This window comes from Ipomoea nil, unplaced genomic scaffold, assembly GCF_001879475.1.
Source record: "Ipomoea nil cultivar Tokyo-kokei standard unplaced genomic scaffold, Asagao_1.1 scaffold0268, whole genome shotgun sequence".
Lineage (NCBI taxonomy): Eukaryota > Viridiplantae > Streptophyta > Magnoliopsida > Solanales > Convolvulaceae > Ipomoea > Ipomoea nil.
In genome coordinates, this window is record NW_017616696.1 from 5,666,140 (window position 1) to 5,685,422 (window position 19,283).

Sequence of the window (19,283 nt, forward strand, 5' to 3'; positions counted from 1 at the left end):
TTAAATAATTTTTAATAATTAATTTTAATAATAAATTTTATAAAAAATTGAAAAAAAATAAATAAAAAATAAAATAAAGTCGTTTTTATTTAAAAAAAAAATTAAATAAAAATTTATTATTAAAATGTATTAAAAAATATTTAAAATTTATTAAAAATGACAACTCAGCTGCCGCGTAAGTAGATAATCTGCTAAAATTGAGGGTAACCTGCTGTCAGGTGAAATTGCACATTTTTTGAGTGTTCAGTGGCCTAATTGTACTTTTTTTTCGTTCAATGGCCTAATTGCATTTTCAGGTTACGTTCAGTGGCGAATTTAAACCTTATTCCTAAGTTATATTGTGGATGGTAGGTAGTAATTTGAATTTTATTAAGGATTGTGTTGATAGATAGTATTCTTAATATTATTATATGTAAAATTTATTGTACGTAGCAAGGTGAGAACAATATTGTAACTATAGGACTTTGTTCTTCAAAAGAACAAGACTCGATCTCACAACCTCCTTTATAAGGGAGTAACTTGGTGCCCTATACAGTTCCTAACATGTATGACTTTATTATAAAGAAAAAAAAAAGTTAAATTGACTCCTTAAATTAGACGGATAGTGTAATTGAGTTCCCTAAATATAAAAATTCCATTCAGATCACTCAAATGGATAAATTTGTTCTATTCAATTCAAATAAACTACATTGTTTGGTTGGAGGGAATTGCAATTCCCTCAATTCATTGAATTGCAATTCATAGGTCCCCCTATGAATTGCAATTCAATGAATTCATGCAAAGAGAAATGGAAGGAAAATACATATTTGTCATTGAATGTTATTATTAATATTATTACACAAAGGGTATTTTAGTCTTTATATCACTTCTCCCATTTTCATTATTCATCCCTACCAAACAACGTAATTGTAATTCCTACTTTATTCCCACCGAATTACAATTCCTTTCCCCCTTAATTCCTTCCTTCCAACCAAACGCATCGTTAGTGTTTTGTTTTTATTTGTTTACCCATAAATATATCCTTAACTTTCAAATTCTGTCTACACTCCTATTTCCTCTAAACTCTTACATTTATATTCCATCTCAAAATTCTCTACGTTTCTAATTCATATCACCACGTATTCAGTTATATATTGCACTTTAACACATTTTGTATTTGTAATTAACAATTTTTATATTTGTAAACAAATATATTGAAAGCACATCATACTGTAAATTATGAATCTGCTGTATAGAAATTATGAATCTACGGTTTAGAAATTATGAATTTAAAGTATAAATTTTATGAATCTACAGTATAGAAATGATGGATCTATAGTATATAAATTGTGAATCTACAGTATATAAATTATGAATATGGAACCGTGCCCACCTTGCAAGGTGGGCACGTGCTCACAGCATAACGTTCCAATTTTTGATTGATATGCTTACGTCGAATTCTTTCCATCGTTATACCGTGCACTAGGGCGTACAAAGCACTGTGCGCCCTGCGTCTCCCAAAACGACGTCGTTTTGTTAAGTTGTTAAAAAAAAACTCCTGTTTTAAATACACATAAACTCATAACAGAATACACATAAACTCATAACAGAATGCACATAATACATAATACACATAAATTCATAACACAATACACATAAACTTTTAACTGAATACACATAATGGGTTTGGTTAACATAATACACATAAACTCATAACACAATACACATAAAATTTTAACTGAATACACATAATGAGATTTGGTCTGTTCGAATGGACGAAATGACATCAGCATAATGTCAATATAAAACACGTGCGTTTTGTGCATGGACACACATTGCTATGTGCGCCGTGGTGCACGATATAAATTGCCGAATTCTTTTGCCAATACCAGAATAAAAATGCGTTCAGTGCAGGCCCATATATATATCAACAACTTAAATTGGGCCTCTAGTCCACAAGCATTTTTTCTTTATTATTATTATTATTGTTTTTTATTTTATTTTTTTGGAGAAAGTCCACAAGCATCTTACTTTCAATTTCCAAACTACAGTGCTGTGGTTTCCTTAGTTCCTTCACCTCCCGGCATTTTCTACTGAACAGCACAGAACCAGAGATCTGTGCATTACAAGTTCACAATCCAACTGAAAACGCCCTCCAGCCGGTAAACAAAGTCCACCCGGGTGAGAGCCCTCGAGTCGGCGACTCACTAGTCACCGGCGATGGCGGATCCGGCGAATTCCACACTTGGACGAATGCTGTTGGATGAGATCACTCCCGCTGTCATGGTCCTTCGCACCCCTCCCGTCGAGGAATCCTGCGACAAAAATGGAATCTCATTTATTGAAATGCTCAGTCCTTTCTGCAATTTCAACAATATTGATGGTTTTCGTTCTCTCCATTCACCTATACATACATACATTCAAATTCATTTCTCATTGTACATTTTAATATCATTACTTGGAAGCTTGAGCACTTTTTATCAATTCCACTTTGAGAATTATGTGTTTAGTTAATATTGAATTTCTTATCATTGTTCCGATACAGTGCCAGTGAGGACGGCAAGTGATCAACCCTACAGGTTGAAGAAATTTAAGTTGCGATTGTTTTATGCATCAGATATTCGGCAGCCTAATATAGAGGTATACTTAATTGCTTAAATTCCATAGAAAGTAGTTAAACTGTTCTATGCAAATATGTACTGTCATCCCTAAACTTTACTTGCTTTGTTGAGATTCAAGTCGCATACAAGCTCATAATTTACTACTAGCTCATTATCTCAGCCTTAAGCTAGATTTTTTTTTATTTGGTCCTATGGCCTATAAGTGTTTTTCCATAAGCTCAAAACAACTTATATGAATTTTCCATTTCAAATGGCTTTTGAAGATATTATGATAATCTCATTGGAATAGCATAAGAAAATAAGCTCAAATACGATTTTCAAAAACCATAACCGTCACTTGTTTGTTTTTGGTATATATGACTATATGAGTGGAACGGGGATTAAACTTCGAGACCTTATAATCTTATATATCGGTTCAAAAACCGTGACCTCATTGAAACACTATTTTTAAGCTTACTCTGACAAGCTTGTTGTTCTGATTGTCCTGGTGCTTGTGTGGAAGTTGTTGAAACACCACAAGAAGCTAAAATTTCCATTTTCATTCTATTTGTGCCCTATAGCATTAAATAGATTTCTGAAATGATTTGTCTTATTTATGGTTTGTCTTTTTTTGATAACTGATTTTTGCTTAACTAGGCTGCAAAGGAGCGATTAAAACAAGTCATAACTAATGCTGGGGACAGGGATCTTTCAGAATTCTGCTCAGACCCACCAAAAATTGAGACCATCATAAACTGTAAGTTTTGTCTTCCTATAATCATCCTTTTCCTCCGTTCTGACCACTTCTGGTACATTATACTGAAGAAGTGATTCTGAAAAGCACAGTAAACACAAACTATTGACTCTGTGCTTTCCAAATTAAAGGTGTCTTCAGTTAATTGCTTGTTTCTTTTCTTTTGATTCTTGTACCATGAACTTAGTTTCCTATTGAAAGTTTGGATTTAAAAGATGATGTTCCTGACTAAATATGTGGCATTCTTATGGAATATGGACTGATTCTCTGTTGATGCTCAATTGAAGCCTCTCAACTTGAGTTCCTGCCATCATGGTTTCAGTTTTTAAACAGAGAGCTAGTGCGCACAGTATCCTTCTCAGAGCATGAAGCTTTTGACCATCCTGTGGCATGTAAGTCCACCCCCACCCACCTGTTCTTGTCTATGTGCTGCCACTCTAGAAACAATCCTCTTTTTCTATTATATAGAGTTTGTTGTGCTTTTGCTTTTCATTTTCTGACATGCCGCACTTTTGTGAATATCCATTAGGTCTTTTGGCTGTTTCTTCGAAGGATGAAGATCCTATCAAGAAATTCGTTGATCTTTTCAACACTAGTCAGTTGCCTTCACTCCTAAATGATGGTGCCATGGACCCAAAGATTTTCAAGCATTATGTCTTGGTGCATGATAACCAAGATGGCACATCAGAAAAGTATATTGCTGATTCCTTTGCTTTGGAATTGCTTGGGAATTAATATAACTTAATAACTCATAATAATGAGATCATCTCTTTCGCAATCTGATTGTATATATGTATGTGGCTGTGTGTTTATGGATAAGCCCACACCTTTGTGATAAGTTCATGATCTCTATACATGTGAGGGAACACCTTTTATTATGAGAGAGATTGCTCCTTTATTAGCTTTTGATCTGCTAGATTTTAGCTACTTGACAGTTGACACTATTGTTGAGCAAAATAAGAATGTTTGCCCACCAAAAGAAAATGTAAGGTACTGAAAAATAAAGTAAATTAGTAAATGAAATTTGATGGTACTATTTGTCACGGATTTTGAGCATTCCCGAATAAACTGTTGTTTCTGTGTTAATGGAAAATTGAGTTCACTATCTGCGGGATTTTCCTGTGTATTTTCCTATTCTGGGTTTAAATTTGCGATTCAAAGCTGTAGTGCCGTGGACAATACTCAAAAAACTTATCACTATACAGAAAACTAGATATAAGATTTACATGATAAAAGATTGAAGACTTAATTTTACTGAAGTTCTGTATGAATTAAAATTTGCTTTCTCAGCTGGGGCTTCTTAGGTCTTTGAGAGAGCATTTCCTGAACCAACTAAGCAACTAACAATAAGATTATTTTATTCTGAGAAAAGAAAAGAAAAAAAGAAGAAGAAGAAAACTGCAGTTCTTACTAGTGCTAGGAAGATAAGCACATATGAGCTTGTAGCAATCTTATACTTGAAGCATTCAGGAATGTGCCTCCAATATCTATAAATTGACTGCTAATTATTATGGAACTTTTTGAAAGAGCAAAAAGAATAAGGAAACTTGTATTAATCCTATGCATTTCAGAAGTTGTTAAAACATTGTTTCTGATGCACTGGTTTCTTTTGTGGCAACTGTCTTTTTACTCATTGAACCCAGGTTCATGCTGCACAGTGATGGTTATTTTTATTCATGTTTCTTTGCAGAGCAACCAAAATACTGGCAGACATGAGAAGCACATTTGGGGCAAATGATTGCCATTTATTGTGTATTAACTCTTCAGCTGATGGATCAGCAGATCATATTGAAAATCCATGGGCATCTAGTGTAAGCTAATCAAGACTAATTATAGCTCAATTCGTTTAACATATAGTTATATACACTTTCTTTTTGGTTTGTTTGTTTATATACAAGTTAAGTAGGGATGAAATTTTTTGCTTGTATCCTCCGACAGAAAAATGATGTTTCAAGTAGCCAGAAACTTGGTAGCTTTCTCAGCCTTGATGACATAGATGAGGTACCCTCTCCACCTCCTCTTTCAAATTGTTATAGCCTACAGTTTGCAATAATATCTCAAGGATAAAAGTCATTGTACACAAACATATACATGTTCACTATGATATCAACCATTTATTTATTTATTTAATTTTGGGTTTTTGCTTTTGTAAGTTATGTCATTATGAAGTGAGTAACCCTTTTTGAATATGCAGCTGAAAAATGTTATGCATGATCTGTCATCCAAACATATCATCCCTCATATGGAACAAAAAGTTCGTAATCTTAATCAACAGGTACCTCTTCCTAACTTCTGATTTCATACAGTGCAAAGTGTTCTGACTATCTAATTGAATATCATAATATTCTTGCTTATGCTGTGGGTTGTTTGTTTTATGCCACATATAGGTTTCTGCAACAAGAAAAGGTTTCAGAAACCAAATTAAGAACTTGTGGTGGAGAAAAGGGAAAGACGATACAGCTGAAAATCAGACAGCGTATGGTTATGCTATTCTGTTTTGCTGCATAATTGTATGCCCTTTATTTTTCTTTATACATTACTGATTGATGATTGACTTGCATAATTGCTTGGACAGGTATACTTTCAGCTCCACTGAATCACAAATTAGGGTGCTAGGTGATTATGCTTTCATGTTGCATGATTATGAACTTGCATTGTCAAACTATCGACTACTCTCCACAGACTATAAGCTTGACAAAGCATGGAAACACTATGCTGGAGTTCAGGTAGTTCTTGATATTACATTTTTGGATTGTGATTATGCATAATCATATATTTGTTGATTGTCTGCTGGAAATCTTTCATCCAAGAGTGTAGTGTATAGTGGTCTGAGCTGTGGGTTAACTATCAATTTGCTACGGCTGCTATTCACTGCATTGAAAATTGCACTTGAATATGGAAATAATAACTCTTTTTAAGTTTTTATATAGTTATTTGCAAATTACTTATTTTTTTGGATTTCATTTTCTGAAAACTATGGAAATGGATTTAACTATCCTTCTCTCACTTTATTTTGTTCTTTCCTCTCTACTTTCTTTCTGTTCTCTTTTATGGGATGAACCAGGGAAAATAAACCTTAAATCTTTTATGAACCAGATAATTGTTATTAATGCTTTGCTATCACTAGAAAGTATGCATTTTATTCAGCTACTTTGGAGAGCAAACTAGCAAAGATACCCAAAACTCGTTAATTAATCTAATTTCCTTGTATGTCTTTCCTCTTTTTCACTTTGATTGGGAACTTGGTTAGTTGCATGTTACGAAAAGTTTTGTTGGACCATAATTTGAATAAGTGTCTGGATGCGCTGTTATCTGTAGTCATTCATACACATTACAAATTTCTAAGTACAATATGTTAATTTTAAATGTTGGCATTAACTTAAAATTTGTGTATGCATCTGTTTCTTTGATAGGTATTTTTGCTTATGCATCTTCATCTTTCATGACTGTGTTCTTTATATTATATTTTAGGAGATGATGGGATTGACTTACTTCATGTTAGATCAGTCGAGAAAGGATGCTGAATATTGCATGGAGAATGCTTTTACTACATATTTTGTACGTAGCCTTTTTCCTTTCTGGTGTGAATATTATGGAGTAATACATTATTGTGTAAAATACACCGTGCTATGAGTCACTCTCTCCTTGTCCTCGAAATTTCACTTTCCATTGTCTGCCCAATGAAATACAAGAAGGAAAGAGGTAATAATGTAATATTATATCATGGGGCAAACACATATGGTTGACCTCAGAACCAGATTTTGGCCCCATAAGATTGGCAGTTTCTTTCTATTTCCATACTGTAAGAAATAAGTCACTTAATGAAGCTAAATAATCTGAAAACAATTGAACGTCAAACTACTCTTGTGACTACAATATATGAACTTCAATACGTAGTTATTGCTTATAAATCAAGGTGGAGATATCTTCTAAAAGAACGTAGCCCAACTTGGCTGGCGTCTCTTTTCTCTTGGTTTAAATACTTTGCTTCTGCAACATTTATGCTCCTCTTTGCATTTTATTCCTTTTTAGAAACGACAAGAACAGACAGTATTTTGAAGGATCTTTGTTTTCTTTTATCTTTTTGCTATAAGGAAGAATGGGTAAAGTTGTAGATGACCTGTAGATGTAGAGTTCCTCCATGTGCAATCAGCTACCATGCTACCTTCTTTGTAACCACTTTAGCTATGAACGCATGAATATGCCTTATTTATGAGTAAGGGAACAGTTCTTATTAAAAATTGTGTGAACCAGCATATACTATTTGGGGACAATAAGATATTAAATAACACAAAAGTTACGAGTTTGCTCCATGTCTTAGTTTTTACCTTTTGGATGTGGATGTTTAATGTTGATGGTTTTAATTTTAATTTTTTTTAAAAATAAATTCAGAAACTTGGCCCATCAGGTCAAAGAAATGCTACACGGTGTGGCCTATGGTGGGTGGAAATGCTGAAAGCAAGAGATGAGTATAAAGAGGCTGCTAGCGTTTACTTTCGAATCTCTGGTGAGGTAATGCCCAGTTTATGCTAACATAATAGAGATAAATGCTGTATGCTATTCTGAAGGTGCACCTTTCAGGAACCTCTGCATTCAGCTGTAATGCTTGAGCAAGCATCGTATTGTTACTTGTTTTCCTCTCCACCAATGCTACGCAAATATGGCTTCCATCTTATTCTTTCTGGAGATTTGTACAAGAAATGTGATCAGGTTTCTTCTCTCATCTTATCATGTACATATATAAACACACATTTGCAACCATGTGTAGATGTTGAAGCGTGTAAAGAGCTGGAACCTAGACCATAAATATTTGCGTTGTCTCCTTTATCAGATAAAGCATGCTATTCGAACATACAGAGCTGCTCTTTCCGTTTTTCAAGGAACTGCTTGGAGTCACATTAGAGATCATGTTCATTTCCACATAGGAAAGTAAGTTACTAAGATATCTCTAATACTAATAAATTTTTTAGCTAATTCTAGTCCATTTTCCCGTCTACTGAGAATGCAAATGAGCGTAGGTTGATGATTAAGATGCCTGGTTCCCTCATTTTTATAGCACCGTAGTATCTTTGGTTTGCTCTTTTACTGGATATGTTATGGCTTGTATTGGATCTTCCAAAGAATTCTGCTTCTTAATTTTTTATTTTTATTTTTGATGAAAAAGGATTGACTAGTTAACGATGGAATATTTACATGATGTTAATATCCTCATGGTATCAGATGGTTTGCTGTCCTTGGGGTGTATGATGTGGCAATAAAAAACATCCTAGAAGTCCTAGCTTGTGGTCATCAATCCAAGACAACACAAGAGTTATTCCTGAGGGACTTCTTTCAAGTTGTTCAGGTTGTTACTGCTTATCTTCTCAGTTTATCTCAATGCTATTCCTGTTTGTGACTCTTCAAATGGCTGGCTGCTTCTAGCTATTGTCTGCTTTACATCCAATTTAAGTCACCATGGACCAGAATAGATTTGCATTATATATTGTAAATTGAACTGCCAATTATTCAGGCATTGAACTATACTCTAATATTTGTTAACATAGTTAGAAGAAAGGGGAAATGGCTTGATAAACATATTTACTGGAATCAGGTTTCAAAAGATTATACCATGATGATCTAAAAAGAAAGCAGAAGGAATGCAGGATAGTGTGGTTACCTTCATCTTAGAGATTAGAAGGCATTCATACCTCTTGTAGAGTAGAACAGAAGATACTGGAAGGGGGTTGAGCAGATCAACTTCATATACCACTTCTGGTTTCAAATATTTGAAAAATATTTTCTATTTGCAATGTAGTAGTCTAGTGTTAGCCTCTATATGTATCTGATTTAGACAACTAGACCTAGCCATATCACATGTCTTTTCATGTTTACTTTTTAAATGAATTGAGTTTGTGAAGCAAAACAGTAGAGGTTTCTTTGTTTACTATTTTTATTTGAGTTACACAGAAAACAGGGAAAACGTTTGAGGTTCCAACACTTAAGTTACCTGTGATCAACATCCCTTCAATCAAAGTTATTTTTGCGGATCATCGCACTTATGCATCACATACAGCGGTAAGCCAATAAGGCATTTCTTTTATCACTTCATTTTAAAGACTCTTACCTTTATAATCCATTTTACCACTCTCATTTCTCTAGTCTATATCTTGTCATAGTTGATTATACATTTAGCACTTGGTGGATGGCATCAATTGGCTTGTTGTTTGGTTAAACATACCATTTTAGTGAATACTAATGTTAGTGCCATACTATGTATTTTCATGTATGCAGCTTTTATGTGTTTATGCAGTTCTATTTTCCATTGCCTTTATCATTACCTCTTATTAATTCCATTTCTTTGCCTTCTACTTATCATTTAGTTGTTGAATGTTGACATGCTGTCTTTTCTCATTGTTGTGTGCCTAGTTTTGTCAGAGAATATATTCAAACTGCTTAAGATTTGACATGTTCAAGTAGTTGAGTATCATCAAGAATAACAGTTCTATACTCTTTATGGAGTTGTACGTTGTTACTTGTATTCTTGAGATTTGCTTATCTGATATTGCCTATAATGAAGCCACATTATTTTGATCATTTAATGATTTTAAAGAGAACACTTTCCCTTGCATTTCAATATCCATCCAGTATGTATTTTTTGAGTTGGGTTTGAATCATATTGATAATTTGTGGATTTCTAGAGCACTCACAGCATTTGAAACAATGTCCATGTTGGTTACAGTTAGTCCTGTATTTGGTGCCTATGGCTGCTTTTCCTCAGTGCCCACTCAGCACAATAGAAGGATTTTCCAAGATGATTTATTTCTATGTTGTATGCTCCTTGGATCATATATTCATCTCACAAAGTAATTTTCAAATATTGCCTATAGCTTTAAAATTGCCCAAAGACTGCATTCACTTCTAGAATCTAGATACTCCTGAATGACTTTGGACCTGTATAAATATTCTTGCTTCTTTAAGATGAAAAAGTAACAGCAGGACCTCTCTGTGATATTGCATTATCTAATGTTAATTGTATTGATAAGTTATTCTTCTTAAAGTTAAATGATTATGGGTCTTTTCTCTTCAACTCATATGCCCCATACTCTTCTAAGTGAACTTTCCTTTAACTAGAAACAAGGTGATTTCAAAACCTGCAGAGACACCAAAGAACACTCCAACTTGGGGGTTTGGAGTTCCTACATATTCTTTCTGTAGTGCTCTATTAGTTACATGCTTCTTTTGGCCTTGCAATTTTGCCTGATTATATTAGCTTACCATCAATTTCTTCAATTATAAGTAGTCTGTTCTTTATTAGACTTTTCATCTCTTCATTGCCTTCCTTATTGGTGACAGGTAGTGTTTCTAATTACTGAAGTGTTTGCATATTCTTTGTCACTTAGCACTTCCAAGTATAATGCTATTTTCTTTTTTCCATTTGTTTTTTGCAAAACTTATAGGTCAATGTCAAAGAAAGTTTGTGGCAGTCATTGGAGGAGGAGATGATTCCATCACTGTCCACGGGTAAGAGTAACTGGCTGGAATTGCAATCCAAGATTTTGCCCAAGAAGTTTAAAGAATCAAATATCTGTGTTGCTGGAGGTAAAACTAGTATATGCTTTTAGATATTGTTATCTTTCTTGTGCAATTGACCTTTTTATGGTGTGCAGTTTTTATTGACAAATGTTTTGGTGAGTTTTTGAAGTGTCTACTTTAGTTTAATGATGTTGGATGTGCTGGCAGAGACTGAAAGATGCCAACTTTTTTATCCTTAGAATGGCAGTGATTGTAGGTTACTCTGGCGCACACACACACATGTTAATAAGAAGGAATATAAAAGGACTTGAACTTAAATTACACCTTCATGGATACCTATTAAGAGAAATTATAAAACTTTCACACAAAATAACAAGTAGGTAAAGGTTAGTGTTTGTATATTGTCTGCAGTACCCATATTATAGTGCCAATTTAGCAATTTTAAAAGAAGTTGCAAATAACCATATAAAACCAACTCATTTAAATATATATATATATATATATATATATATATATATATATATATATATATATTATTTTGTGTAAAAGTTTTATTATTTCTCTTAATAGGTATCCATGAGTTCAAGTCTTTTTATATCCTTTCTATTAACATGTGCATTATATAATTCTAATTTTTTCTCCTTTCCCATGTGTACCAATAGTATGGCATTATTATTTTTCTCAATTTCGCTTCATGTTTTTACAGAGGCAATTAAAGTGGCTGTTGAATTCAAAAACCCACTTCAGATAGCTATACCAATATCCAATGTTTCTCTCATCTGTGAACATTCTGTGAAAAGTAATGCACCTGACTCTGGTAAGTCACTAGGATGAAAGTTATTTTTACCTTTTTCTTTTCACTCTCCCATTAGTCATTTTATTTTATTTTTATTGATGGTCAAATTATATCTATTTCGACTTTCCCTTTATTTCTAACTTAATGAACTAATTTTCTCCATTCATCATTAACACTATATTGGGTAGTGCAGATGTAAAAAATGTAAACAGTCATCAGAATGACCTGGAATCTAACCAGTCAGTCATTAGCAGGTATGTATATGAATCTTTCTTAATGTATGCTTTGGATTTCCATGCAATTTGCTCTTTGTAATTCGTATTCTATTTTGCTCATTGGAATTGTTGAAAAATAAAGGTTTGAAAGAATTAGGATTTGAAGGTTTGGTGGGTGAGTAGTATCCACTCCCTGTCAAAGATGTGGAAGCTATGATATGAGAGGAAGGGAAGATAATATACAACTAGAAAGACTATATAGGCTATTAGATAAGCTGAAGATTCAAGACTCTACCTCTGAAAGCGAAAAGTCCCCCAGAAATTATGTCTTACATATTTAAAGACGTTTATTTTTAACAAGAATTAGGGCTTAGTTGAGTTGTGTTTTTATTTTGCTTATGCTTATTGGAAATGTTGATTGGTGATTTCAGGGACTTCAACTCTGTCACATCTTCATTTACATTGTCTGAGGTTGACGTTGTGCTGGGAGGAGGTGAAACTACTGTGGTTAGTTGTTCGTTCACAAACAAACTATTTCCTAGCATATAATTCTGGTAGATTGTATATTGTTTTTGAGTCTAAATTTTGATCTTTTAATATGGGTTTTGATCTTATGACTGAAATTTTACGGGTGACTTCCCAACTCTCAAAAGAAATACTGATTATATGCTGTTTGGTTTCCTACTTTCTATAGAATGTTAGCTAAAGCCCAAAACTATGAATCTTAGTTAATAATTCTTGTGCTACCTTACTTGAAAGCAATACAGGTTGACTCCTAATTCTAATGTATTTTTATTTTCTGTATTGAATAAAATGTTTAAATATCATGAAAGGAAGTGTTTTACAACGGACCACAAAAAATAATCATATGACAAATGCAGATATTGTATAAGATGAGTGGGTGGGAAATATTTTCTATCAAGGTTTTAACATGGTTGTTTATGGGCTTATCATAAGTTAGCTACTTATAAGTGACGTCCTTTAATGTTGCATGTATTTATATACATGACCTCAGAACTTGTCTTCTTAATCTTATACAGTGTACAATGTCTTCATTGTCATCCATTTTTAAGTTGTCATACATTACATACATCTCATAGTGATGTTGTCATTCCTCAGCCCTGACCCGCTCTATGAAGGTGATTGTATATATTAATATAGTTGGTTGACTGACATCATATCCTAAATGGCTAGCACCTCCAGTATACTAATGGTCCATTAGTTTCTTCAGAAAATGCTATTTCTTCTTAATTGCACTTTGAAGGATGATAATAATTATCCGCTACTAAATATCCCATTGAATTTTATTCTTCAGGTAGAACTGAATGTTACTCCCAGAACAGAAGGCACTCTAAAGATAGTTGGTGTGCGGTGGAAATTGTCAGGTTCTGTGGCTGGATTCCGTGAATTTGGTCCTGATTTAACCAGGAAAAGAGTTGCAAAAGCTAAAACAAAATCTAAGCGTAGTTTGATTGATAATCTGCAATTCTTAGTGATCAAGGTTCTGCCTCTATTTAATGCCCGTAATTCATGCTGTACATGCCTATTAAACTAACATTTACAATTTGGCAATTACTGCTCAATATGCAGAGTCTACCTAAGCTTGAAGCATTTATTCATCAGTTACCTAAAACAGTTTATGTGGGAGACTTGCGGCCTATCACTTTAGAGTTAAGGAATCCATGTGAAATTCCCGTGAAGGTATGGGCATCCCCTATTACAGCATTTGTGATAGGAATAGGTTTGCTTTAGGAGTCAAGACTAAAGAGCTCATATTGGAATGCAAAGATCTTATTATTGTTTTTACTTTTGAAGAAGTTTTTATTTTTATTTTTGAATAAATCTGTTGTGTATATATAATTATTAGTGCTTGTTTGTATAATGTTTCTGCATTTACTGCCATGTGAATGTGCTGAGCTTCTGATCAATCTGATGTAACATTTGAGCATCCTCATGGATGTATCGTGTATGAATCTGCTTTTATTTGATTATAGATTATAGATGACAACCCTACATATGTTATGACAGAATTTAAAGATGAAGGTCAGCCCTCCAAGGTTTCTACAAATTGGTCATAAGGAAGCTACGAACATGGAATTTCCTGTTTGCTTGGAGAAGGGAACTGAATCCACTGAAAATTACATACAATCAAAGACCAAAAAAGCATCAAATGGTGTTTTTTCATTTCCTAAGGTCAATCTTAAACTATTGTTTTGCATCAGCTATTTAAGTCGGGATGTATTCCTCATCCTTGTGTGTTTTTAATTTCATTTTCCAGGACATGGTAATTATGGAGGGAACACCCTCCTCGTGGCCTCTTTGGCTTAGAGCTGCTGCTCCTGGAAATGTTTCATTGTATGTAACAATATACTATGAAATGGAAGATACGACAAGCGTAATGAAATATCGTACCTTGCGCATGCAATTTAATTTGGAGGTTTGTCTTGTCTTGAATGCTGATGGCTGTATTATTTGTATCTATTTTCCAAGTTCATTAAATGTTACTGCAGAGTCTGGTGTTCTCATTTGCATGAGGTCATAAAAGATTAATTTCAGCTTCACACTCTTCTCCCTCTAAATAATATCTGGATCGGTGACCATAAATTTCTGAATTTCTTTTTAAAATTTCTGATAGCAACTGTTAATTTGGAATTTTATACTGCAAGTTGTTTATTTGAAATTTTACTCTTGCAATTCAAACCACTTTGTTTGTATGATGTCTTATTGGCTTTTGCAGGTACTTCCATCATTAGATGTCTCATTCCATATCAGCCCTCGTCCTTCTAAATTACAAGAGCTACTTGTGCGGATGGATGTTGTCAATAGGACTAGTGCAGAGAGTTTTCAGGTTCATCAGTTGTCATCTGTTGGAAACAAGTGGGAGATGTCATTGGTCGAGCCAATTGATAATGCCATTTCAACAGATTTTCTAATTGCTGGTCAAGCTGTCTCTTACTTTTTAAAGCTCAAGGTTGGTATTGCAATCTGTAGTGCTTTATACATTGCGCCTGATATACTCTATTTGTGTTTTATCTATGTTTAGGGTCTAATTGTAAATAGTTTACTTTAAGTTAATAGTAACTTTATATTTGTTTGTCATTACTCTATTGCTTACGTGCTTTTGCTTTTCGTTAAAATTCATTACCCTTTTGACTTCAGAATTGCAGAAAACCTGTAACTGAAGAGGAGAGAGCTGCTTCTCTTGGTCCTGCAGAAAGAGCAGATGTGAAACTGAACCATGCCAGTAGTGAAGTACTGCTTGATGTCTACAGATCTCCATTGGTTGAATTTCACGATTGTGAAAGGCTTCACCATGGAATGCCAGGCCAGGTTTTCTTTTTCACTTGTTTTCTTTTAGCTAAATAAAAAAAATGAAAGATTTGTTTTGGATGTATCAACATATGACAAATTTCCCACTACAAAAGTTTCTGTGATAGATAATAATTTTTAACCCCGCTAGGTTTTTCTATTTTCTGCTCTTACAACATTCTGAGTGTAATAACCTATTAATCTTTTACTCTTTTTGCATAAGATGCATTGAAGGAATAAATATATTGTCTTATTTATTTTTTTCACTTTCAATTAGGAGCATCGAGATATGGTTGATTTCATATTGCTGTGCCGACAGCAGAGTGATGACAAATCAGGGCAAAACTCTCTGAATATTTTCACTCACCATGCGTGCTATTGCAGGCAAGTATCCCATTAATTATTTTTATGTTTAAACAGATATTTATAGCATGGTTTTTCAACAGTTCCTAATTTTACTGTTTAAATCTCATGTATGTGGTGGTGAATTACCGAATATGTTTGTTATTATTGTTGACACACTATCTTTCTTGATAGAATAGGATAGGATAATTTATTACCCAAAGAAGTAATTTAGTTCTCTTGTATTTTGTAGAGTGATGAGCACAAGCCCAATATGGTGGCTGCTGGATGGACCCCTGACTATAACACACAACTTTGCTGCTGCTTTCTGTGAAATAAAATTGACAATGAGTGTCCATAACTCCTCAGATTTCCCTGTATCAGTTTCTGTTAGTCCTGCGGATTCTTCAGCCAATCTCAGTTCAGCGAGCAGTGCATCCCCAGCTTCCGGTAATGAAGTGGGCTGGCATGCTTTGTTACAAATGAATGACGTTAAAGTTACATCTGATATCCCCCGAGCCCCAAAGACACTCGTGCCGGAGAGTCCTGCAGCTTTCATGTGGTCAGGTTCAAGTTGGACTCATTTTAAACTCAAGCCATTATCTTCTACAGAAATCCCTCTTCAAATTACCGTGTTTTCTCCTGGGACATATGAGCTGTCAAACTACTTGCTACACTGGAGTTTTTTATCTTCCGGTGATCAAGGGGACAAAGGAGATGTATTGAGACCATCCGGGACTTGCGAGGGGCATCCATACTACATAACCGTGCTACCACAAGATTGAACACTTTTGGAACAATTCTTTTTCCCCATCAATAAGAGTGGAGAAGATGTCTGCAGTAATTTTGTACCTTCAGCTTGTACATCAGAAAGTTTCAATGTACATACACAGAAACCCAAATATTAGGAGAAAACATTCTTTTGACCTTAGAGGGGAACACATGCTCTTTCTTTCCTGGAGCCCATTGAGGGCCAATATATCTATATGACATGACTATATCCACATCCACTGCTTTAGCTTGTGTGAGGTTTCATTCGACTTTTACTGGTCTCTGTACCTTAATCCATCCTTGAATTTTTGCTGGCTTGCTACAGACTATTGTCGGTCAAAGGTTTGAAGTTAATGAAATTTATTTATGGACATTTGCCAGTGTATAATGTTGTTTTTTTGCCCATCTAATCCGGCAAATTATACCATGGATCATTGCATTGTGTACCTTTATTCAAAATGACATCCAGGGTGTGTTTGGTTCGCACATAGGAATCGGAATGGGTATCAAATACTTGGTAATGGTAATGTGTTTTGGTGAAAATATTTAACATGTTTGGTAGTAGGGTGGAATGAGAATGGTTACTAATAATAGTGCTTGAGAATGATTAAGGAATGAAAATCTTATTGTATTTGGGTATGAGTTTTTCAATTAATGGGGTATTTGAAACCCATAGTAGTGTTCTAAAAACCTATCAACCAAATAACAACAATCACACACCCTCAATGTGTTTACAGATAACTTATTATGTAATATAAATAAATTTGATACAATATATTATATATAGGTATGTAATCTTAATGTCATTTTGGAGTAAGGTACTTTAGTATTTAAATGAGGGAGATTAAATTAAACTTTGAAAAAGAAATTCAATTTTTTTTTTGAAAAATTATATCGAAGCTGAGGTCATTGATAGAGGCATGGGGCCAAGAGTATCAACAACTTGCAGAAGAAAAAACAGTAGAGGATTGATTAGTTTACAGGTAATACTTAATGCGTGGGTCACAGTCCAAAAATGATATCATTTTGTGTAATATTTTTACACGACTCAGTGTAATATATATTTTTATAACTCATAATATACCTTATTCTAAAATATAATGTACATTATTCTAACTCAAAAAATATATTATCTTACTTCAGAAGTTTCATTATTCTAACACATACTATAAAATTAAATGATATCGTTTTAGACCGTGGAGCTGTATGGACCACGGTTCACAATAATTTGGGAATGAACCAAAAGACAAGATAGCGCAGTGTAAAAGCTGACAAATAGTGACTATCCAATATTCTCAAGAAATGGTAATAATAATGATAAACCAACCATCCAAAAAACAAAAATTATGAAAATGAAAGAAAAAGCAAATGAAAAATTAAAAGGGTGGGTGGGGCAAGAAAGGAAGGAAGGAAGGTTTGACTTTGACTAACAGGAAAAGCAATCATTTTGATTTCTTCCATGGCTGGATAGAGAGAACAATGATCAAGATGACAATGAGAAGGATGATGATTCCAATGCAAGCCCATTTCCTGCTACTCTTCTGGTGCTCCCTGGCAACCTGGAGATGCTGTGCCCCTCCCCTGATAAAGCTACTAGCCCTATTCACCTGGCTCTCTATATCGTCAAGCTGCTCCCCTTGCGTCTCCACCAGCACCGCCATATCCAAGAACACCTGATGCAGCTCTTTAAGACTCCTCTCCACCTCCTTCACCGCCTCATGCCGCTCCTGAATCTCCAGCACCGTCTCCATCACCTCCCCCCTCCCCTGCTCCTGTATAGCCTTCTGCAGGAACGTCTCGCTCTGTCCCGTGGAGATCAGCCTGTCCACCACCGCCTCCTCCGGTTTCTCCCCCGTCACCGTGAAGTAGCGCCGCTGCACCGTCTCCCGGTACTCCGCCGACATCTTCTGCCGGAGCTCGTTGAACTGGTTCATCGACTCCTGCAGCTTCTTCCTCAGCCCGTTCACCACCGACGTCCGGGTCCGATCCGAGGAGGTCCCCGGTCCGCACCCCGCGATGCTCCGGTTCGCGGCGTTGGACCGGTCCAACGCCTCCAGGCGGACCTTGATGAACTTGGCCTTCTTCAACGCCACGGACACGTCCTTGTCCATCTTGTCCCGTAGATCTTTCACCTGCTTCGCATTGTGGAGAGTCTTGCTGTGTTCATTGGAGGCGTTGAGACGGGCGCAGATGTTCTCCAGTTCCCGGAGCTCGTCCTTGATGGCTTCGACATCCTCAAAAAACTTATCGAGGTTGACTCCTCCGGTGCCGGCGGTCATCTCGATGGAAGCGGCGTTGCTATTCGACCTCAATTCATCCTCTCGGTAACGAGAGAAAGACCCAGAGAAAAGATCATTCATTTTGACTTTCAAGATTGATAATAATAATCCTCTAAAAGATAAAAAAGGAAAAGATATTGGAGGCTTAAATGAAGATGATCTGGTAGATCAGCGCGCAATGAATTCCTGACCGGAATACAGATAGATAGGCGTGGGGTGGGGTTGTTGAAAGAAAGAAAGAAAGAAAGAAAGAAATGGTAGCTACGACTTGGCACTTGGGAGACTAGTATGGGTAAGGCGACGACTCTGTTAACCAGAGAAGAGTCAATTGATATTAATGGTGGGGACTGGGGGCCTAGAAAATAACAAAGAAATCGCCGTAACCGTGAGGGTGGGAGGAGAGGGTCAACAGAGACTAAGGTGAAAGAGACGACTTTTTCTTTTTTTAGATATAAGAAGAAGAGTCAAGAGTGGATCTGGAGATCTCTTACCATATGTAAATTTTGAGTCGATGAATAGGCTAACGGACAGGACAGGACAGGACAGGGAGTGAAGAAGTTTCTGGGAAAGGCCATCCATCCATCCCGCGTTTAGTAGTAATTACACAGTACAAGGTTGTTTTGTTAAGCCGTCATTATTAGTTGTAAAACACGTACTGTTTGGGGCTACAGCCTACAGTTCAACGTCTCCCTTAAGATGATGGGATGAATAATGAAGTTGTTGGAG

At 35.3% G+C, this 19,283-nt stretch overlaps 2 protein-coding genes across 2 annotated transcripts; one reads left to right on the top strand and one right to left on the bottom strand.

Moving 5' to 3' along the window:
- The first annotated feature begins 2,003 nt into the window (after positions 1 to 2,003).
- LOC109150310 (trafficking protein particle complex subunit 8) lies at positions 2,004 to 16,651 on the top strand. Its single transcript, XM_019298205.1, has 28 exons — positions 2,004 to 2,362; positions 2,525 to 2,619; positions 3,237 to 3,336; positions 3,621 to 3,725; positions 3,863 to 4,025; positions 5,024 to 5,144; positions 5,272 to 5,334; positions 5,528 to 5,608; positions 5,721 to 5,809; positions 5,909 to 6,059; positions 6,805 to 6,891; positions 7,726 to 7,845; positions 7,915 to 8,043; positions 8,165 to 8,262; positions 8,554 to 8,677; positions 9,280 to 9,387; positions 10,770 to 10,911; positions 11,552 to 11,662; positions 11,835 to 11,895; positions 12,288 to 12,363; positions 13,172 to 13,357; positions 13,447 to 13,557; positions 13,885 to 14,049; positions 14,135 to 14,293; positions 14,594 to 14,827; positions 15,016 to 15,186; positions 15,443 to 15,549; positions 15,761 to 16,651. The coding sequence occupies exons 1-28, from the start codon at positions 2,200 to 2,202 to the stop codon at positions 16,290 to 16,292; spliced, it is 3,852 nt and encodes a 1,283-aa protein (XP_019153750.1). The 5' UTR covers positions 2,004 to 2,199; the 3' UTR covers positions 16,293 to 16,651.
- Positions 16,652 to 17,537: 886 nt separating this feature from the next.
- LOC109150350 (syntaxin-121-like) lies at positions 17,538 to 19,045 on the bottom strand. The gene has a single exon (XM_019298252.1). The coding sequence runs from the start codon at positions 18,636 to 18,638 to the stop codon at positions 17,721 to 17,723; it is 918 nt and encodes a 305-aa protein (XP_019153797.1). The 5' UTR covers positions 18,639 to 19,045; the 3' UTR covers positions 17,538 to 17,720.
- Positions 19,046 to 19,283: the final 238 nt, after the last annotated feature.

Excerpts from the sequence above, each read along its gene's own strand:
- LOC109150350 (XM_019298252.1), bottom strand. The coding sequence starts at position 18,638 with ATGAATGATCTTTTCTCTGGGTCTTTCTCTCGTTACCGAGAGGATGAA.
- LOC109150310 (XM_019298205.1), top strand. The coding sequence starts at position 2,200 with ATGGCGGATCCGGCGAATTCCACACTTGGACGAATGCTGTTGGATGAG. Across the intron at positions 13,558-13,884 it reads CATGTGAAATTCCCGTGAAG|AATTTAAAGATGAAGGTCAG; the intron begins GTATGGGCATCC and ends ATGTTATGACAG. Across the intron at positions 15,550-15,760 it reads CACCATGCGTGCTATTGCAG|AGTGATGAGCACAAGCCCAA; the intron begins GCAAGTATCCCA and ends TGTATTTTGTAG.